The sequence below is a fragment of the Chiroxiphia lanceolata genome, chromosome 1 (genome assembly GCF_009829145.1).
Source record: "Chiroxiphia lanceolata isolate bChiLan1 chromosome 1, bChiLan1.pri, whole genome shotgun sequence".
Taxonomy (NCBI): domain Eukaryota; kingdom Metazoa; phylum Chordata; class Aves; order Passeriformes; family Pipridae; genus Chiroxiphia; species Chiroxiphia lanceolata.
The window spans coordinates 62,046,457-62,069,995 of record NC_045637.1 but is presented as its reverse complement, the minus strand read 5'-3'; the positions used below and the strand labels follow the sequence as shown (position 1 = coordinate 62,069,995).

General features: G+C 39.4%; 1 protein-coding gene across 1 annotated transcript in view; it reads right to left on the bottom strand.

Annotated features, from left to right (window-relative positions):
• The window catches only part of CARMIL1 (capping protein regulator and myosin 1 linker 1), a 193,274-nt gene that overhangs the window by 103,798 nt on the left and 65,937 nt on the right, over window positions 1–23,539 (bottom strand). The window contains 5 exon segments of the mRNA XM_032681955.1: window positions 86–156; window positions 507–604; window positions 2,874–2,995; window positions 5,215–5,274; window positions 9,611–9,661. Coding sequence (XP_032537846.1) covers window positions 86–156; window positions 507–604; window positions 2,874–2,995; window positions 5,215–5,274; window positions 9,611–9,661 — 402 coding nt within the window.

Here is a 23,539-nt window from a genome sequence, read left to right as displayed (position 1 = left end):
TTTTTTTCAAGCACTATAATTTACCTGTTTTTTCATCATTTGTACAGTTAGCTGAAAAGGGCTTCAGAACAAGACATGTACTTACCCACTGTACTTCTTCTCTATAAGGAAATCCAAGCCAATCACAAACACAAGCATACATCTGCGAAAAGCCTCCTACAACAACCCAAGAGAGTATTTAACATAATAGTAAAACAAGCAAACAAGCATACACCAAAAAGGATACTTTAATACTTAAAGATCCAATTTTTCAAAACTCACTCTCTTTTTTTCTCAGCAGAGTGTCCATTGTGCTTATGAAAGAAACTGAGACTACCCTATCTTTGCCTGGTAAGTTGCAAGAAAGCTTAATATAGTGCCTTCACCTACCAATCAGAAGTCTGCTTCATACTAATTACACCTTAAAACTAATTACACCTTTACAAGCTTCTGCCAGAAATAGAATTAAACTTCCTGACACTGCAATTCCAGCCTTTTTATATTTGAGCATTTCAATTCATTCTCACCACAAGGTCCGAGTTCTGTCACTGTCTGACTGTCCCACAGGGCCTGGAGATTAGCCAGTCTTTCTGAAGGCTCCAGAGTTACTTTTTTCATAATCCTCCTAGATGCAAAAGAGGGGGAAAAACATCATTCATGGCTTTGAAAGTTTTTTCAAGCACATAAATCTTTTTTATTTTAAGGATATTTTTAAATGAGTGTACAGGAAGAATTACCATTACTCACTTTCCTACCTAAAAGTCACACACACCATTATGCAGCCCAGTAGGACTGACATTTATTTGTCTCTTCTCTCTTTCTTTCTCTCTCTCTCTCTTTTGATTAACCCTGTGACTACTGGAGCAACTAAGCCCTTTTGTATGACAGGATCACTTACACTAAGGAGACCTGTAGCCCTCATCTAACTCCAGGATGGCCAAAACAGAGGAGAGACATGGTATTAATCATTGCCCCACCGCCTCCCTAAGATCTTGCTTTATGGTGAACTTGCCACCGGCTGCCGCAAGAGAGGAGCCCCAAAGAGGAGATACAAGGACTCCCTGAAACAACATCTCAGCCTTGGCCATATTGATCATCACATCTGGTCTACTCTGGCCTCCAATCGGGAGGTCTGGAGACACACCACCTATAACACTGCTGATGCCTTTGAGAAAGCACGCAGGATCACCCTTGAGGAGAAAAGACAATGCAGAAAGAATCGTGCCTTGTAGAATATACCATCGAAGGAGTCTTTCTGCTGTGCCTTTTGCAATTGGACATGCCTGTCTCGTATTGGCCTTTTTAGCCACCAAAGTGCTTGCAACAAACGTGGGTAGAGCCCTTCCCAAATCTTCGTTCGCGAATCCTAGCCATGAAGATGACGAAACCACTGCTGCATATACACTGCTTTGATGTAGAAAAAGTACCATGATGCAAACAGCTGAGCCACTACATCTGGTCTCTAGGTTACACTGTTGATAACCAGCTCCAATCTTCGTAATTTGGTAGTATTCTTCCTGCCTAGACAAAAAAGAAACACAATCCCTTCCTGCCTTTCAAGAAATAAAATTATCTGTTCTTCTGAATGACAAAACTGCCTCATAAACTGCAGAATTCCATAAAGGAGGACAGGGTCTGAGGGGGTGGGGGTGGAGCAGAAGAGAATTAATAAGTGATATTAACAGGAGAAACCACTTTCCCCCAAATGCTTCAGCAAAGTTCTCAAGAAAGCACACAGAAAACATGTATAAAGCTCAAGGCCTTCATAAACACTCCGACAAACACATGTAACCTCCCAGCCCTCTTTCCTCTTTCTGTCTGCATGTCTCACAGCATTACTGAGGTTTTATAGCAAACCTGATCAGTTGCACGCACGCTCTTTGAAGGAAGAGCTCAATCTCTACTAAGGCAGTTAATAACACTGCCAGAGAGGAAAACTGGCAAAACCCAAAAACAAACAAAAACAAATACAACAAAAAACAACAAACAAACCCCCCAACAAAACCACAAAACCCAAACCAAACGAAACCCCCAAAACAAAACAAAAAAACACCTGCCATCCAGAATCTATGAACTTGATTTCCTACACCACCTACAGGAAAGGTGAATAATAAAGACATGCACCTAGAATAAAACATGTCAGTTTAGCCTGACCATTCACATCTAAAGTCTGTTACTAAAGTTCACTTATAAAAATCAACATGTCTGGAAGAAGTCTTTTCCACGGCCCATTTTCTCTACTAATGCTGAAAACCAGGAGCTGAAGAGAATAAAGCAGAGCTGCGTGATCTGGTGAGAGTGAAGAAGATGAGGCAATAATACAGAGAAGAAAGAAAAAAAAATAAAGAAAAAGTACTGAGAATTGCTGCAAGGCAATAAAATTCAGGCACAGGTAAGAGAGAAAACAAAAGGCATGAGCAAGACTGACCAGGGCTCTGTTTTGAAGAACTAGGCTAACTAGGTTCACAATCATGTGTGTTGTTTCACAAATACTGAAAGTAAATGGAATTTACTCTTCTCCCAAATCTGATTTTACTTCGGGGTGGGGGGTGTGAAATGAACCAAAAGGGAGTAAGATACAACAAAAAGACAGAACCTGAGGCTAGAGAGGCAACAAGGTAAAATGAAAACTGAAGACTTCAAATGCTTGCAGCCCCCTTCAAACCAAAGGCACTTACGACCCTAGAAGACCACACATGGTCTACCTGTGCTCTGCACTGTCTGCTGTTTCTGCCATATACCTGGACAAAAGCTTACTGCTTGCCTCAAGCTGTTTCTTCTATCCTCAGTGCATTTCTGAGGTCAGGGTGGAGAGACCAGTGGATAAGAAGAGGTGGCTTGTCACCGTTTCCGCACAATCTGTTCCCAGTAGAGGTGCCCTAAAAAATACTTACACTGGTGAGAGTCCAGGGAATATCTTCCTGAGGCAGGTCCCAATGTGTGCCAGCACCTCGTTCACATCCTCTGAAGACGCCATCTTCATGGAGATGCTGCATTTCTCAGTTTCCATAATCAACTATAAACAGGAGTGCAAGAGGGCGAGAACTGGGTGCCATATAATTCACATCCATTTAAAAAGGGGAGCATTTTGAATGCCAGCTGAATGCTTTGCCTGCTGGTAGGAATCTGTTATTCTTTAAGACGTGACACAGCAATGCTTCAGATAAAGTTTCTAAAAGTTGTTCTTGAATGTACAAGACCCCCGTACTCAAACTTTGCTTTTTCTAAGAGTGCCCTGCTTCCCACGGGAATACAATTTTCAAAGGATCTTGACCTCAGCTGACACTTCGAAAACCAAGAACTTTTCACAGCATTGTCCTCATTTGAAACACGTCCCAGAACACCAGGAGCAGCAAGCACAGCCTGACAGGAAACTATTGAATGAGCAGGGTGCCTGTTTCCTCTAGCAAAAAGTAAAAGTCTTTAATGGCTGTGATCCTCTGGAAAAGCTCGAATGCTTTGTTGTAAGCCCTCCAAGAAAATGCTGTGTTGATACATTGTTTCAGTTCAGATGAAGCAGTAACTCAGACAACCTCACAGCATGTCTGGGGGACAAGTGCTTCAGCAAGGGGGGAAAATAAAGCCGTTTGCAACCTGTCTCTGTTAGATATTGACTGTTCAGAATCAAATCAGATTACGGTATGACTGACACATCACGTTTGCTGCTGCTTTTGGCTGCATCGCAGGAAGCAACGTAATGTTTCTGTTTTCTCCAATGTGAATAGTTAACACAGCCCAAGTCATAAGCTCTTTTAGATGAGGAGTTGTGCTCGCACAGTAACAAAGCAACATTAGGAATAAATAAGTACAGAGAGACAGCAGGAGAGGAGACACTGTGTAGTATGCTACAGAGAACTGGTTTTTATTGAAATCGGTTCCCAGGGCTCTTTTTGTTCCCAGTTCATGTCTAGAGTCACCACCAGGATAATCCTAGAAGAGGCTGTATTTCCCCAAAGCACAATGAGAATGTTCACACCTTTTACAACCAATTCAACTCCTTTCTGAACTTGTTGCCATCACTCCCTGATGATGAATGAGTGGGCAATTTACTACTGTTATTTATCAATATTAACATAACATTTTCTTATATTACTCTGTCCATTTGTTCACTTATCTTATCGTGGCTTTCTGCAAGACCCCTAGCAAAAAACTACATCCTTCTGCATCATGGCTGTAACATGCTGTTTGCAGGAAAACTGCAACAATAGCGTTTGCCCTGTGAACAATAATCTAGGACTCCGTCTGCCTTCAGCTATAAACCTTACTCATTTAAAACACAAATGAATGTAAACATGAAATATCTTAAAAAATATTTTAGGAAGATATGTATGCTCAGTGAGGTGCTGATAATCTCTTATAAACTCTGCTACAACAGTGACTGTCTATACCTCCAAGAATAATTAGCAATAGCAACCCTGACATTTTAGTACCTTGAATAAAAGAAGCCACAAAATCATAGAATTTAGTAAATGTCTCCCTATTAAAACACCTGGACCTTTTTTTTCCCCTCCTTTAAGGACAGTTTCAAAAGTCAGATTAAAGAGATGACATACTAATACAATGAGAGCTTTTCAGAGTTCAAATAGCGTCTCAGGCGCTCCTATTCTTAAAAAGCCCTTTAAAAGTCAAACACGCATGAAACACATGAAGACTTTGATACAATTGAACTGTCAAATCTTGACAATATGTTCATATTATGAATTAAAACTACTTTAAAGGCATTCTTCTTTTCAGCACCTTCTTTTTGACATTCACTTTTTTGGGCACATAACTTGCTGTCAAATATATTTTGTGTTGTATAGAGTAACGGCACTAAGAACAGTTGAAAGAAAAGCATTTCTGCCTGTGATGTAAGCGGTAGCTTTTGGCTTGCCCATAAAGGTATACACCAGAGAAGCCATTGCAGTTTGTGTGGTGATTACTGCATACCAGCCACCATTGCTTTATCACTTCTGAGAAAAATATCCACTTGTAATACAAATGAAAACTTGTACCGTACTGAATTAGGAAAAAAACCAATTTCTTATCACCATCCCACCTGCACGACACATTCCTAAAACTGACTCTTTAAATTCTTATCATTATTGTTAAGACTTTGGAGCAGCATGAATACAAGAACGCAAATGTACAATGCGCTCAGTGGACAGGGACACTTGCATGTTAGAGTATTACCTCCTAGATTGGAACATATTTGGTAATGAGTAAACAAGTATCTTTTATCTAGAATACACTCACCTGACCTGGTTTACTGGAAGTTACTCCCTGGATTTCCAAGTAGCTGAAAGTTAGTTCTAACTGTAGTTAAAAAAGAAAACACCACATTAGTGCAAACATCATCTTATTTTAAAGAGCACTTACGTTTCTCAGTGAGGTTAAGAAAACCTTGAGCAAGGCTACTGGTATTTGACATCAGTTTCTGTAATTGACACTAAATATTTTTTAATATCTTATCTGATCACATTTTTCACTAAAAGAATACTTACACTTGCTTGTTACAGGTTCAAATCATTATTAGAGGTTATAGGAATACCATACTGGGCATTTTACTGCAAGCTATAAGCACGTAAGCATATCATAAATTTTATGGCAAAATGTTACTATAAAAAGCATCATTAATACAATACCCTACTGATGTGTACTCCTGTGACTGAATAATCGTTAATTACAATCCTTACAGCTTCACAATTATTCTTTCATTAGTTACACTGATCATAGATGTGAAAAATTTTACTGCACAGAAGCTGAAGGGACACACACAATTACATATATATATGAGAATAAAAATACTGTATATAACTAGATTGATACAGATATAAACACATAAATGCTCAAGACTGCTTTAGAGTATCTTAAGTATGAGAGGAAGCAATACATTAGCTTTGTCTGAGTGGGGTATTTGGACAACAGTCAGAACAGGCAGGGAAGAACATACTGAATCCAAATGGAAGTTTAAAAGAAGATGGGGAATTCTTTTCCAAGGACAACACTAGGGCTACAGGGAGTGTGCTAAGATCTGAATTCACAACTGTGTAGACAAACATCTTGACAGCTGAGATATACAGAAAGAAACAAACCTCTTGGACTGAGTCATAACTACAGGGCAAGACATTAGCCTGGTCATTTCCTTTTAGTTATCATTAAACCCATTGTAACTGAGCAGTCATTCATTGTAACTGAGCAGTCTGTCTAAATTGCACAGTTTCCTGTACTTTGTCTTATCCTAGGTTCACAGTCAGGGTGCTTGCTCCCAGGCTAACTGGCAAACACCATATTTATTCTATTTCTGTATTTGTGACAATCTTTTAAAAAGTCAACCCTGAATGACTACTGAGGTGCTCAGAACCCAGATGCAGCTCTCAAGACTCCCTCCCTGTAAAGGCTGCCAAAGCACATCCGGAAGACAGGAACAGAGGATATAGTTTCCAACCACAACAACCAGCAAAAAGCTTTCCAGAAAACTTTTGTTACTACTGTCTCTTTGCTGTTTGTTGTCTATTTTCTGATCCCTGCAGTCGCCTTCATAATTTGGCAGCATCGGAAGATATAAGCACCCCTCCCGTTTCTGTGCAAAGTTCCCCTTCCACCAAAAACCTAGTTTAGTGACCGAACCTTACTCTGAAGTTTTTGAGACTTCATGTGCTTCACTTCACACATTCTGCTGCAGGGGCAGCATCCACAGCACACAGGCAGTTTCAGGGGTGTCGCTGCATCTGGTTACAATGCAGACAAGCACAGGGAACTGAGGCAGGAGAGGAAGAACCAGCGCGAGCATCTTCCCAGAGTCCATACCAACACCTTGCGTTTTCCCATGGGTAAAGGCATTCACTTCTCTTCAGTGCTTTATTTCTAAGCTAAGACTGGCAATCTTTTGTGATGACATGGCCCTGTGCAGTTTGCTTAGGCCAGAAAGAAAAAGAAAACCAAACAAGAACAAAAAAAAACAAACAAAAAAAAAGCAAACAACTCCCCCCACATGAAAAAAATCCCCCCAAAAAATCAAACAAAACCAAAAACAAACAAACAAACAAACAAACCAGCACCAAAAAATCTGTAGCAGCTCTTGTTGGCTATTGGAGTAAGCTAGACTACACATAGAGAAGTGAAAAGCTCTTTTTCTCCAGTGCTAGTCAAATTAATCAAACATGAGATTATCCAACATTTGTTTACCTAAATCACAATGAAATTTTAAGGGGAAAGTTCCTGTGATTGAAATCCTTCATATTCTGAAAATTATTTACCTATCAGATCGAAATTTCTTCTTTTGATAATGTATTTTGTATGTGCCAACATATACATATGTACACACAATCAAAAATACATTTCTATTCCTGAGAAAAGTTTACACAGACCCAGACTCAAAAATTCAGTTTGCAAAAATCCTCTTGACTAGAATTAACAAATACCAGGAAACATGGCAATATCTCTACAGTTCATCTTTGGTTCATTTTTCTAACTCAAAAATATGATTTTACAGTCTTTGCTTTGCAGCAAAAATGTAGAACACATTCTAAACATCTTCTACCTCAAACTAAGAAATATTTTTTACAAGGTTTTTAAAAAGCATAATCTCATTTATTACTGAAAATTATATGGTTTAAAAATCCTCTTAAAAGGTTATGCATGCCTCTCGTTTAGGAACCCTTCAGTTACCTAGACAGCTAATTTCACAGTGTTCAATTTTTTCAACCAAAACTTAATGAAAGTTGCTCTAGGAATACATTCACAAATCTGAATTATATTCCCACAAATATTTCACACACTTATTTGTGTGCTTGATAACACACTCAACATTTACTAATGTTGCAATTATGTTTTATATGGACTCTAGCAAGAATACTGCCCTTCCTTCCCTATCAGTCCATCTAGATTAGTGGGAATGAACTGATTGGGCCCAAGTGTGAAGTTAAGAGGCAGTTATCGTAATATCTTTGTTCTAAGGGTAATGATGTTAGCTGATATTGTAGTTAATCAACTTTTAATCTTGATCCTTGTTTAGTAGATGCATCTCAACATCATTGTTTAAGGAAAAGTGAAGTTTGGAATTGAATGTAGCAATAACAATCAGTAGAACTGGTCATCACTTGGCGTGCGTAATTTTGTGAGAGGTTCCCCCCTCAACTTTGTGAAAGAAATAATGTGTCTTTGCTCAATGTTCTCAGCTGTCTTTCTAGGAGTTACTGCCTGACAGTTACATGGAAGCTATCGGGCTCAGAAAGTTTCTGAGCAGCTTTTGAAAATACTACAGACATTAGTAAATTCAATAAGTTTCACTAACCCTGGTAGAAATGCATTTTCAACCATCCTAACAGCTGTTCAGATGTACAAAGTTTAATGAAATATAAATCATAAGCACAGTTTCTCATCATCTTCCTTCTATCCCTAGAGTCACACTTCAATAGAAGTACAGAATACATATTCTAGATTTTCATGAAAACTAAACCAAGTTTTTCAACACTGTAAATCTATTTAACAAAAGGAGTTCTCAGAGTTGTCTGAAACACTAAACTAGACCTAGAGTTATCACTTAGTATTCCAAGCCCCAGCCTTCAAGAGGTTTTTGATGAATTACAACGGCTTTGCTATCGTTTAACAAGATCATGATCACCACTTGTCTATCATGATGCCACTGCACTGGATCTATGCTTCCATGCGAGCAGGCACCAAACCTTGCCTTAGAAAGCCCTGGCTAAAAACTGCAGTGATCCAAAAGCCAACAGACAACCAACCAGAGACATCTGTGCTGCAGGGACAGAGTGATCAACTGAGGAAAATAAGTTTCAGCAGAAATTCAAGCTATAGTCACCCTACCTGTCAGTCAGCATCTTCAAATTATAGGTAGGGACGGTCACATTTACCAGTGGTCATAACTGAAAATCTGGTATTAATCATTCAATTTATTGATTCTGTTTTTTCTATAAAGTATATATATACTCACACACTTATGTGTAAAATACAACAAAACAGGACATGTGCCAAGTCCCCATTCACTGATTCCAAGCTGGACAAGAGATGTTCTTCCACATCAGTCACTTTTATTTATATGGAAATTATCTTTCTCTGCTACAACAATCATTACAAATTGTCACAGGCATAGCAAAAATAATTCACCAGCACTGGCAAGGCAGGTTGCCAAGATGCTTTTCAAAATGAACGGAAATCATTAGAAAACAACAGAATTTAATAAAACTCAACACAGTTTCTACCTCAAAATCAAATATAATCCTAATTTGACACTACAAACACTAGAGGGAATAATGCCATCAGCTTGTTTGCACATAAACTGTCCCTCTATAAAGACAATCAGGCTCATTTCACAGTTCTTCAAGCTGGAGTTTACAACATAACTCTTCAGCCACCTGCATTTCTAGAAGTTAAAATTCCTCTGAAATGGTATATATATATATATATATACATATATATATGTATGTATTGACAAATTCATTTAAGGCATACACTAATGGAAGCATCACTCTAACTCAAGACCATGCAACTTATCATCCCTCAATTATGTTTTTTTTTTAAACAGATGTACCAGTATAACTAAAATATGCTAAATTTTTGCTACTTAGTTTATGTAGCTTACATTTGTATCTAAAATCTCAGAATAATTACAGAAGCACAGTGATTTTACCTTGGTGGGAATCCGAGATGTTAAAAGAAAAGCCCGACATGATGCCAACACCTATTGAAAAAAACAAAAAACAAAAAAACAAAAAGAACAGAATTTGTAAGAAATATTTAATATTATTAAAGATTCTTTTCCAGGAAAATCTTGAAACCAGAGGTTAAAAGCCTCTAGCAGACTGAGTATAGACTCCCTTTGCTGTCATACACTGAAGGAAGCAAAACTGCAATCAGATCCAGTAGACCACAATGATGAGACTTCAGCAATCTGATCAGCTACAAGCTAGTTAGCACACCATTGAACTGAAGAAATTTGTTTAATCAATCTCTCAAGAACATGTAATAGCAATCTTAGTCATATTTTAAAAAGAAGCAAGGATAAGAAGTCCTACCAGGAACACAGGATGTCCTTAAATGTAAAAAATTACACAACATGATGTTATTGGTGATGTAAGAAACCGTAAGCAAACATTTTCTTTTCGACACATTTGGTACATTTCTAGAGCAAGAATACAAAGATTTCTTATTGATACCATCCTCATTTTTTATCCAGCAAAAACGCAGTTAGACTAGTGAGACCAGTAACTCTGGTAAGAAAACACAGCAAAACTTGTATTTTGGAAGCTACTGCCAATCAAAATATAACGATTCTATATGATATCCCTCCAATCTCCAGGAGCACATCCCACTCACAGATTTTACACTTTGCAAAAGGGATGACTCATATGGCAAAACTACAGTACTCTTTGTTGATTCACCTGCCTACAGAATTATGTACTGTTGGCTACATCTTTTTCCAGAAAAAAAAAAAAGAAAAAAAAAGAAAAAAAGAAACAAACTCGATTTGAATGCTGCATCAAAATCCCACAGCATGTGCAGAGCTTTTTACACAGCTAGGACCTCCTGAACTCAGCTCTGCTCAGTAAGTATCCAACATCAGGTGATCAGGTTGACAAAAAACGTGTTCCTCGCTCAGAGAGCGAGCAGCTAGCTCTGAACACTGTTCAAACACTTCAAAGGCTGGATTTCAGCTTTAGTATCTCAGTTGAATCACACCTTGGTAAAACTTAAAAGCACAAGTTCTGTACCAATGTCGGATATTAGCAGATTGTTTCAGGGTTGATGTGATTAGACCTGGTGCTCTGGTTACCACTGATATAGAGCCAAACCACTGTAAAACAAACAATACCTAGTGTAAGGCTAAGCCCTACACTGAAGCCACCTTATGCTGCCTGGCACGTCCAGGTCCTGTCAGACAGACCTGCCTCATCTTCTTGCTCACATGTGGGGGAGAAAGAATCTCTTCTGCTTTCCTCTTAGCTGTACCTATCCCAAGTATGTCTTCTACAATCCCGCACAAAGAGAAGAAAGGGGAAGGGCCTACCTGAGGGGTTTTTTCACTGCACAACCACAGTTGAGCCTGACAGTGGCTCCCTCTCATACTAATAAAACCTTATCTTTCCCCTCCCTCACCCACCTCCTCAGGATAGCCACTCACAGCTGGTGCACACCATTCTCCTTGGACCCTCTGGGGAAGATCACACCCCTATGTGCTCACAAAATAGCTTCACTATCAGTAAGAGTGCCCCTCTTATTCACAGACTCACTCACAAACCCACCCACAAACAAGCTGCTCAGCTCTGAAGAGGGGTAGGTGATCAGGCACCCTCCTTGGACTGGTATCACCAAAAACATCGCTCCAAGGCAGTCGGCAGAGCAGTTGCAAACAGCTTCTCCTGCTTCTGGTCGCCACATCTCAGGTGCACAAGTGAGACAGTCAGAGAAAAGGACACCTTTTGACGAACTGCTTTCAATATTTACCTTCTAGGTAGTGGTCTACAACACTAGAGAGATCAGTGCTCGTGTCTATGCCACCACAGTGGGACAGCTGGTTGCAGGAAAATCATGACAGAGTCTTGTTATAAAACATTTGCTTGCATATTTGGGTTCAAGCTACTTTACGAGCATTGACAGGGTCGATTTAACATGATTACAGTACACATGAGCAGTCCAGATAACAAAGTTAAATGCAAACCAGGTAACCAGAAGGCTCTAACAGAATTATGTTGGAAAAGCATTTCCAACAGAGTACATGTCAGTATATATTCTTGTGGTAGATGTATTAATGATCCCAAAGTGATCTTTCTAAAACCAACAAAGCTGAAATACCCACTTACCTTAAGATGCATTTATATACAAAGGAGAGGACTGCTGTAAGATGATATTCTGCACTCAGTAGGTAAAGAGCTAACCTTGAGCAATAAAATGGTACAAAAAAAAGACTGAGCCCTCTAATCCCATAACACCAAGGTTTCTACAATTTTCACAGGTGAGACTGTCACAAACAAGTAAGAGTTTGATTTTCACATAAAAGCAATTGAAGACAAGGTCAATTATTACTGCATAGTTAATACCCCATCTTGACAACAGCAGGTCTAGATTTTTTAAATTATTTTTTTTTTATGTTTTTTTTTACAATGGCAGAATTGGCTAAGAGGAGGCTTTGCTTTTTTTCACAATTTTAGCTCCTAAAATCCATGAGTATGCACCATGACCCTTGAGAGGATCAGCTTTAGTTTACTGCTTTCTGATTTTTTTTCTGTTTTTTTTGAAATATTATGCGACATCTGCACTTTAACATCACCATTTTTGTTCATGTTTAGAAACAAAGTAGCCTGCACCCCTATTCAACTTGAGACTTGTTGAATAAGCTGTGAAACATGAACGGTTTTCAGTGACCTCCTTCTCCTCAATAAGGCTGCAGCGCATAAACAGATAATGGTCATTAAGGTACCGGCTCACCCATGTCTTTGTCAATAGGATTCTGCATGGTTGTTAGTACTTGCAAGGGCAAGAGAATACGTATTACAGACTACCTAAAACAACGTATCACTCTATGCCTTTGCTTATGACATACCATGCTGTCGCCAAAGGCAGAGGCACCAGAGGTGTTTTCACACTTGTCAGCCCAAGTCCCCTTTTAAGAAGCGAGTTATTTTTGTGAAGGAAGACCCAGGTCTCTGTGCATTCATCTGACATGAATAACAAGTGCACAATTATCTAGGGCTTTCAGAAGCATCTAGATTTCCTGGAGGTTTTAACTTCTTCATACAAAGAAACTAAAAGGAGAAGCAGCCACTATTACTCTAGCAATCCTCAAGCATCTCTACTGAGAAGGTTCTGCCACTGTTACATTCTTTTTGCACCAGGAGAACCTTGAGTACAGGAGAAGTTTCATGATCCAAGGCACTTTGAAAACCAGAGACTCGGAGGAGCAGACCCCCTAATTCTGGGGACAATCCTGAACAAAGTACTCCCTTGGCTCACAACCTATCAGGAAGGTCAGCTGGGCACAGTGTATAATTCGCTTTATCATCTGATAAGAAAATGATCTGACTTGTTCCACATAATGCGTCACAGCCCCGCTCCTCCATAACCATTTTGTTTGGTCACAAGTCGTATTCAATCATTAATAATGTTAAAAGAGCCCATCAAAAGATAAACACATGCAGGGTAAAGAAAGACACTTAGGAGTTGATTCACGCTTTAACACACATGTAAGCCAAAAGGTTTGCAAGTACTGATATGACGGCAGCAAGCACATCCAGGCAAATTTTATACAGGGTACACAACCTGGCTGTTGTTCCATGGAAGGGATGATAAAAGAGAATTATATTTAGTTAACAGCAGTTTCTGTCTGTCTTCCTACTCTGTCTTTTTTAAGCATAAAATAGGATTATGATTTGAATTTTAAATGACTCCAACTCACACACATACACCCGAGTTGATGATTTCTTAAATGTTTTTATCATTCCAAATTCCATAACGCTCCCTACACTGCTCAGAGTGTACATGAAACCAGTCAAAATTTTGAAACATTTACCAAAAACCTACCCTGCAAATTATTTCTCCAGAGACTCATGACCTACAAGGTCATCTTCAATTTACCAGAATAAATAATCTGTTTCAGTAAATAAAACTAATTTGAACACAGATCCTCAGTGAGTATATCACTAAAACATAAACATACAGAAGCATTTGTGATTTATTGTCAAATCCTAGCCTTACTATCCATTTTAGCACTGTAAGTTAAATTAACAGGGCTCCACTGGGTTAACCCAGCCACCCTACCTGGCAGTCACTCTTGGGAAAATCATTAGAGTAACACAGCTCTGTGCTAATTGCACCTATTTTGCCAGACAGACCACAGCAACTCAAGCCACCTTATCTATATTCAAAGCAGTTTCAAATTCATAAGCAAATTAAAATCTTTTAAAAACCACTACTACCCTTCTTAAAATGCCCAGGAATAAAGAGCTCTGGAAAACACAGTGACCATACACGGCTTCATGACTAAACATGAAACAAAATGGAACCACCTCAGCACTCCATGGGCCGCGGGAAGTTGCACCATGCTCACTCCACTCACTACCACAGATGTTTTGAAACTCCCCTCTCCTAAAATCTCAAAAAAATTATGGATTAAACAAATGTTTTCCTCTTGCTGAAAACTGATTGATACACTTTAAAGCCCTCCCCCCAGCAACCAACTCTGTCCTTTTTTTCATCAACTGCTTCAATTTTACTTCTTAAAATACACTCTCTGTACCTTTCCTTCCACTGTAGTTTCTTTTGCTCCCAGCATTTGCCATTTTGTCAGCATAAAAATTGATTCAGTCTCTTCCATTATAATTTACTTGAGGAAGGAGACATTTGGAACAAATTTTCTGATTTAGATAGCCATCATTTTGAGAATGCCTTGAAACCAGAAGACAGTTGCTTTTCTGTATATACCTCTTAGTTATACCATCCCTATTTTTATCATTACTCATTACCATTATTATCCAAAACATCATCATTTTTAAGTTTCCACCCTTATTAGTTGCTTTATGATTTCTATCATAAGCTTTCCATTGCTACTGCTGATTCAATATCTAATGTACACACAATAATGTGAGGTAAAGCAGCAGCACTAATACAGTTTTTGTTTTGTTCAAATACGGATGAATCAATACATATTAGAGCATCCAGTCTCTCTCAGTCCCTATAAGATCGACCACTCATTTCCCAGGTTGCATTCCTGATGTTGTAAATGCTTCATCCTGAAGCAACTGGAGTTCGATTAGATAAAAGGCTCCTTTCAGCAACATGTTAGAGATATTAGAGCTGGTTTTGAGCAAGGCAGTTCCTGCTAAAAGCACTGAGCCTCCCTACACAAAGAGGCTAGCTGACATCCTGAAGGGCTTTTTGGAGGGCTGATTAGCTCAGGCACAACGAAAACACGTATGCTGCATCATTTGAAACAGTGGCATCACTTGGCATATGGTGGGTTTCTCTGCAGAGTGCTGACACCAGCAAAGCAGCCCAATTCAACCCCAATCTGAGGGCTTGCAGCATCACCACTTTTATCCACGCAGCCCTCTCAGTTGTCTGAGGTTGAATTTGTTTCTGACCATTTGGTTTCAGTTACTTTTAAAGTGTAATCTATGATAAACCCATTGACAAACCTTATTCACTCCTGTTCCAAATGTCTACTTATTTATCCACCAATACTTAAACAGTCTTTGGAGCTGGAGAAGATCCCTTTTGAAAGGGTTAGTGTATTTCAATTCACACATTAAAAAAAAATTCTCCCTCCCTGAGCCAAGTTGAATACATTCCCAGGCTTGTCTAAGTGGCTGGTGCCTGTGTGGCCAGCCAAAGACCAAAACACATCCCAGAGCAGACCAGCAGCAGCAGTAAGGGGAGCTGTTATTTGCATCAGTACAATTCTCTCCTGCACAAGCTCTACAGCTCAAGTAACTACATCACCCATCCCCATGAAGGTCTGATCTGTTGCATGTTTCTCTGTTATCATTCCTGAAGTCAACCACTGCTTCCTGGTGCCCCAGCAAGGTCCCCTTAGTGGAGCTATGGACAGAGAGCAAGCCTGCCTGCCACTGGCACGCTGTGCAGAGCACAGCTTTTCCCTGGTCTTTCTTTCCATCACACTGCATTCAAAACTCAAGCCTGATCTGTTATGGGTCACCAATTTCCATATTTTCTGGATAGCAAAGGATGGTATAGGGAATAGGTTTTAGTTGAAATGTTGAGGGTTTTTTACAAAAAATGTGTGCTCAGATATTAAAACAGTTGGCAATAAATCTGCTATGTTTAAAGACAAGAGAAGCACCTTTATATTAATGTACCAAACAAGACACGGGACACCACAAGATGGCACAACGGAGTGCTTCACACAAATTTCCCTTTCAGACTAAGTTACGGGACCCTTTTAGCAGAAATGCTTATTTAGCATTGGAGAGCAGTTCAAATCTCCAGAGCAGTTTCTACTTCACAGGCAACAATGAACGAGCCCTGCCTAGAAGACAGTTAAGAGAAAACTATCCTCATTTTAGAATTGATGAAAATCAAGTCACAGACACGCAGAGATTTGCCTAAACAAAAAGGCAAAATGAAGTGACAAAGCTTGAAAGAGAAGCTTTGAGTAAAAAGGCCCTAATTCTGAAGTATGAGAAAAAACAACATAGCTTGGAGGTTTATCAGTAAATTAAGACAGAATTTCCAGACTAAACCAAATTTGTTCATTAGCTCCTCTGATAGCACTCACAACACTTCCACTACCACCTACAAGCAGTGTTCTAGCCCTGCAAACTGTTTACAAAAGACACATGAATCAAATTGTGCTTCTTTAACACCTGAAGCACAAAGAAACATGTACACTTGCTATAACCCTGTCTGCAACAAGCAAACAACCCAGGTACTCCAGTAAAGGTGGGATTTCGGAAGAAACTGAGACAGAAATTCACCTTTGGTCAGATATTACCAATGACAGCAACAAGAGCCATGGACACCCCAACTGCCAAACCCTGTCACTTGAAGTAGATTGCGATCTGATCACCAGTGGTGCAGACTGGGACTCCCTTGCTTTAGAGACTTTACACTCAAAAGTTTTGTCTCTTATAATTTCCATTAACCAGAGCTGCTTGTGGAAGGGCAGACATCTATTGCGTATGTGCACAAGGCTCCCTTGTACTTCCAAACAGTCAGTCACAGAACAGAGTTTCATGACATCGTGAGAGACATCCAATACGGTGCACTAAAGCCATCGCAATCCCCTGTGGACTGCAAAACTTCCTCATCATTCTGCTCACAACCACGCAATTCCCAACAAGAAAAAAACTTAAAAGTAAAGCACTAAATACCAGAAGACCTACCTACCGCAATACTTAAGCCTGCTCTCAGTCATGAAAATAGGAAAGCGAAAGCAGCAGCACTTCAACAATACAAAGTCCTCTCCACAGCACTGGACCCAGCCTGGGCTGACCCCAGTCAGGGTAGAGGATGGGAGCGGGAGGGGTGCACGTTCAACCACATACCTTCACTTGTAACTCATCAATGAGGCATATCACCCCAAAGGTGGTTTTCCTGCTCTGTATCTACATTACACATAAATAGGTCACTAGCACACTAGTGTGAATACACCTTTATTTCAAATTTTTTTCCCCACTTTCATTCTTATCTGTATACAGCCATTACACAGATTCACTGTCACAATTCAGGTTACAAAGTGCCTCAGCAGGATACCTTCCCCATGTACCAGGCTTTTTCAATGTTCTAGTCCTCCAGTACTTGGCTAAATTACCAGTTGAGAACATTCCATCTACTTCAAAAGGCCCCGGGCTCCAGCATTTTCCAAGAAAAATTTTTTATGCTCTTGTGCTTCTTCCCTCCATCAGAAAAAAGAGCATACAGGCATCATTTAAAAAAGCCCTCCCATTACCTATCCATGGTGTTAATAATAAGGAACATCCATACACCTTCCCTCTTCCTACACAGAGCTTCTTTCTGTGTTTATGGACAGCAGTTACAACTGAAAGCATTTTGGTGTGCTGCATACGACGCTGTTTCTATGCAGAAGTAGCTGGAAATAGATTTTGCTATTCCAGTGCTTTTATTCTTATCTTCTTTAATTTCATCACTTAGAAATGCCAGATTAAACATTTTGCAGTGATCCTTGTTGACGAGACTGCTCTCTAAGTGTGTCACAGCAACCACAATGAAGAACTTTAAAAGCCAGGAAGCAAAACAAAAGCTTCAGGTACAGAGGAAATGCAATTTCATCCACAATGCAAGCACTTTATAAGAAAGTCTTCTACAACTATTTTATTTGCTTTTAGCTACCAACAATTAAATGATTAAAGATTAAACATTTAATTAGCTAAGTACAATGTACTTACTTCCACTTAATATTAAAATAAAATAAATAACACATTAAAAAATTTTCCTCAATAGCCACTGCCATAAACCACCGTTTCAAAAACATTGACCTTGGACCATCCCAAGAGCTAAGGGCCAGAGAAAGATTTCATCTTAATAAATCTATAGAATTAAGTCTTTTGTGTACTCTCCATGGTACATACAAATTGAAACCCAAACCCAAACCAATGGGTGGAGAGTTATAAAAACCTTCAAGCCTAGGCAGTTCTTTCCCAAAGAAACAGGTGCAAGACAAAACACTCTTCCTCATTAGGTCCAGAGGGGTTCACTCAAGCTCTGCTCCTCTACACTACTGCAGGAGCCTCATTGCTGTCCTCAGGTGCACTCTGATTTCCTCTTCTTCCTCTCCTGCTTCCCCACAGAACCTTTTTTCCATCTCTATCATCTGTAAAACACAAAGTACCCGCTGTATCTAACACAACTGTGACAACCTCTCTGTCCCTAATTACTTGAGCTACACTGTAAGTCTTCATCTTCATATATTTTGATATCTTAAGACAATCAATCTTTCAAGAGAGGAGTGGTGCTTGAGTGCTGGAACCAGGTACTCGGCCATTTAAAATCCTTAAAAGTCACCACTATATTCCCAGTCCCCAAACTCAGATATTTTGTTATACTGTTCTACATTTTATAAGACGGTCTCTTTTACAGCTAGTAAAGTATTTCTAGTGTTTCTAGTAAAGTATTTCTAGTGTTTCACATTTCTCCTCTGCTAAAGAAATCTTTTCTTTCAGAGTTTAAAACATCTTTCAGAAATGGTAAGAAGAGAGCAAGTAACTCTCCTGTCTCTGCACAAGAAAGCAGGGCTGGAATGCCCACTGCTATCCTCACATGCAATGGGAAGAGAAAGGGAGGTCCCTTGCAGTACAGAGCTTTCCCATAGCATCCATACTTTCTTATTTCAAGTGGTGGGAGCTGAAAATGGCTGGCTTACCGAGTGCCAACCATACATCCAACAGTTTAGCTGATGAGTAACTATCATCTCCTGGGGAAAACACATGAAAGCTTCTCTGTCACACACTTAACTCTTACAGTCAGGGCAATTAAACAACTGAGGTGTGAACAATGTCCCTACTCCCTTGTCATGCAGGTGTATGAAGCTGGATAGATTCCTTCTTAGGAAATTCTGTAGCAGACAACAAATCCCAACTGGAATCCCCACCCCCACTCCCTGCCCCCTGCTCCCACTCCATATTTAGCAGGCAGGAAACCCAGAGGCCAGGCCAGCTTTGGGCAGTGACACAGCTGATTGAATCTGGCTTTCCCCTAGACAGAAATTCAAGAATTGCCACATTCCAGACAAGCAATTTTGCCTCCAACATGCTGCAAAAAAAATACTTGGCAGTTTCAGCCTACTCCTAAAATGCACACTGTCTTGTCTGCCTAAGAAATGCAAGCTCCATACGCAGGGCAAAACTCACTACATAATCATTGACGGAGGGCTATTATTCTTTGTCCCGATTTTAAAGTCATATGATGTCAATTATCTAATGCTGTTCATTATTAAAAATGAATATGTTCCTATCCAATATAAAAGCCATTTTTATAATTTCTGGGTTTGTGAGGATTCTTAAATGTATCACACTAATACTGCCTATGAGTTACTCATACAGCTTCTTATACAGTATATTAACTTGACAAAACGCATGTAGTAACAAAATATCCCCATTTATCTGAGAACACCAATTTTGAACAGCCAAATGGAAAACAAACTTCCAAAAACAAATGTCGGAAACCAGGCTCAAAAAAAAAAAAGAAATTACAAGCCACTGAATGCAAACCCAACAAATAATTCTGCTCTTCAAACTTAGGAGTTAAGTATAACTGTTACACTTGTACTCAACACTCAGTAGATAGCTTCTAGATATACAGAAAATTTCAGTGGGTTGTAAGCTACCTATGTCTCTGAAAATCTGCAAAAAAATCAGCTTGTTTCCCCAAAAAGCCTTCACAAGATTCTGATGCAAAGGTCTTCTAAATCAAACTTTCTCAGAACAATTCATTTGTGAATTTTTGATTTGTAAGCACTGATCCATACACTTAATGCTGCTTAACCACTGCTCATTTCAGAACACAAGAATCTTACAGAGAGAATAGAGCTTTTAAAAGGTTACTTCACTACTGTGAATTCACAACTGAGTCAGCTTGTCAGAGCAAGCTACAGAAGTGTCAAGTGAACTAGATCCTTCTGGGTTTTATCATTTTATCCAGAATAATGATTTGCAAGCTCTTCGATTTGTGGGCTATCTTAATTTTCACTATGGAGGTATAATACAGTCTGCCAATAAGGAAAGTAAACCTGAGAACAGCCTTTGCTCTTTGTCCCCATTCTCCAGGCAGCCAAGCCTTTGGTTCCTCTCAGACAATCCTTTCCCTGGCCTGTTCTGGGACTGCTTAAACTCTTCTGATGACCAAGTCAATCCGCTCTCCAGAGTTCTTTGTTGAATTACACAAGGCATGAGGAGCTCATGGAGCACCATGAGGAGCAGCAGTGTTGGCTGGGCTGAGCAGCCCCCTGAGAGCTGGTGGCAAAATCCCCAACCTCAGGAGCTTAAAGACCCAATTCCTGCAAGCCAGGCTTCAATCTCAAGTGATCACTCTTGTACACACCCTAAAAATCATCCTGGTAGAGGACAGAACACAGCTTCAAAAACTGTAATTGAAACATTAACGTTTTGTTTTTAAAGGAATTTCTGACAGAGAAAAAGCTGCTATAGGTCTACAAATAAGAAGGAAAGGTGGGCACTCACCCAGCTCAGCAGTAGTTTTTACTGTGGTGAGACCACTCCCCAACAGCCTAAGACCCATGTGCCACCAGCACTGAACCACCAGCACAAACAAAGGCAGCCTTTTCTGCAGGCAAATACATGACTGCAAACCAAGGTCAGCTTAGCAGCAATATGGCCCAGCTACCAACACCATCAGAGGCACAGCAACAGATTGCTCTAGAAGAGCAAACCGCCTAACAGCTTCCCCATTCCATAGGCAGGCCTTTCAGGCTAGGCCCAACTCCACACCATTGTCAGTCGCCCTGGTTTTAAGGGAATTTAAAGCTTCCTTGAATAAGACAAGTCAGTGGGTATCCTGATTGCAGCACAGATGCAGTTTATAAGCATGCCCTTTCTAAGCATTTTTCTAGGCTCTTTCCAAGCACCACTACGCTCTTGCCATCAAAACTGCTCAGCAGGTGATCAAAACAGAGAGAAAAATTAAAACAGACACAACTTTAAGAAGACAGAATGCCTTTCAAGCATTGGATCCCCTGGCCTATTATCTCTACCTATTCAATCACATGGCTGAAAAACAACTTGCTCACCTACCATTTGAGAAGTACTGGGAAGCCTTCAGCTGAAATTCAACATATCACAGACAAAATTTTTTCATGCTATATCTTTCCCATGCTCTACCTTTTCGACTCTGACACAGGGTGTTTATGCACATAATTTGTGTCTTTATTATGTTCTTAAGCTAGGCAGTACCTAAATAAAAAAAAAGGCCCCAAAGGTCTTTATTCTACTACAGACAGACTTTAACCCCAACATGTTATCATCACAGCTTTAAAGCCAACATAAGTGAGACAAAATCCATGCTATAATCATGTTGAACTATCGTCAACCATCTCAAAGAAGTATTGCTGTTATTTCCTCTTTTTGTAAGAAGTTGTGGTTTCTTTGATTCTTTATGCTGGTGAAAGGTTCTTTTTTTGGTTGGTTGGCTGATTTTTTTAACCGCAAAAACAAAACCAAACATTGGTAATTGTATTCCACAACAATGTGCAAGTGCTTTTCCTTAGAAAAAACTACCACCAATGTTCAGTTTCCTGGGCGGGCTCCATGCAGTTGCTACTGTTGCCTTTTCTTGCCATCTATTCACTTCAGAGAAGACTTTATTACTTAGTTTACAGAGTGCAAGTGAAGTATTAGTCCGTTAAAGGACAGTCCGTCTCAGTTTAGTTTGTAAGAACAAGGCTTGCAAGTGTAACTTTAACCTTACCCAGTTATTAAGTATGACATTAATGTATACACCCAGTTTAGCTAAATTTGCTTCTAGTGTGAATATCATCCTTAGCCTAAGTTCACAGTAACATTGATTTGCTGTAGTTATACATCATCCATCAACCACTTCAATAAATTCACCTGGATTCAGTCAATTTTGTTGGCCTTCTCACAGAAGTCAGAAAGGAAAACGTCATTCAATTAAGGCTGATTCCTGTGTATAATCACGACTTTTCTACCCACTTCTTGTTTATCATCTCTTCTCAAGATCTTTCATTGCCTAAAGTTCTAAATATGTTTTCTTTTCCTTTTGTTGAGCTTTGATGCTTTTATCAACACAAAAGTTTTGTACAACTAAAATTAGAAGTTTTAAAGAAATCACTGTAAAGTTTTTGAATTACATGGCTAAGTTCCCAAACACACCATAAATAAATGATCGCTTTCTTGTTAGCAGGTTTGCACAAAATTTTACCCAACAGAGCATCAGAAGACATCAGAACATCATTGAAGATTTGAGTTCTGCCCACACACAAACACTTGTATTATTAGACAATTAACTTCATTATTCTGATAAGAACATTAATGATGTCAGCAAAACACAGCAATCAAATCTCAAAACCTCCTTCCACAATTGCAACACTGAAACAAACCCCCAGCCTTATCTTCCATTTCTTGTGTGTCAGGGTCCTCTGATCACTCAATTTGTCTACATTATCATGTTTTATTTTCTTGCAGACTGGGTACAGATATCTTCTCTTTCCCTTTCTTATATCCTAGTATTTCTCACAAAAGTGCAGCAAGAAATTAAGACAAGGAGAAGAAAACATCCATGTCAATGTGTCTGTGATAGAATGACTTTTCAAATTCAGTTGTATTGCAGAGCTCCCACCAATTCTGAAAGGGCCCTACTTCCCCCTTGGTCATAAATTAGATGAGAAATTAAGAGATCTTCTATCTTCAGGTATAGATTTCTCTTTAAGCAGTGGTCAAGAGAGGTGGAAGCAATGGGACACTCTATTGACATCTACTCCAGGGTGAATAAAGAAGCTCCAGGAGACACTACTTTTCCCAAGCTAAAAAAGCAACAGTGCTCACTGCCCAATCCATTTAAAAGAAAAAACAAAACCTGGCTTTTTGCCTCAAATGATCACATCATCATGATCATAAGGTACATTTTTAATGAGGTCACTCCCAGAAACTGTTATCATACACAGGCATGTAATTAAGGCCCTAATTTAAAAACACAGGTGCTGGAAGCAAGTATATATAACCCTTTCAAGTACAGATGCCAAACACCCGGCTTTTAACTTAATATATCTTTATGCCCACTCTTTGCATGACAAAGACCACAGTGCTTCATCCAACAACATCAGCATGGGGCCTATAACCTCAGCTCCTCAGTCGAATGCCTCAGAGCAGTTTCAGAAGCTAAGCATCTGTGGTGGTTGCTAATAAAAAGTCAGAAGAATTTTGCTTTAAAATAATAATTTTGCAAAAGTGGATAAGGGTGAGGGGGCAGTTTCACTTTTCCTGCAGCCACATGAAAATACATAACAGCATTCAAAGTATATCACTGACCCACTCGTGGTACAAATCAATTAATTCTATGAAGTTTCTGAAGCCTGGTAAATTAGTTAGAAAAACATAACCTTCTTCTGCTCCTC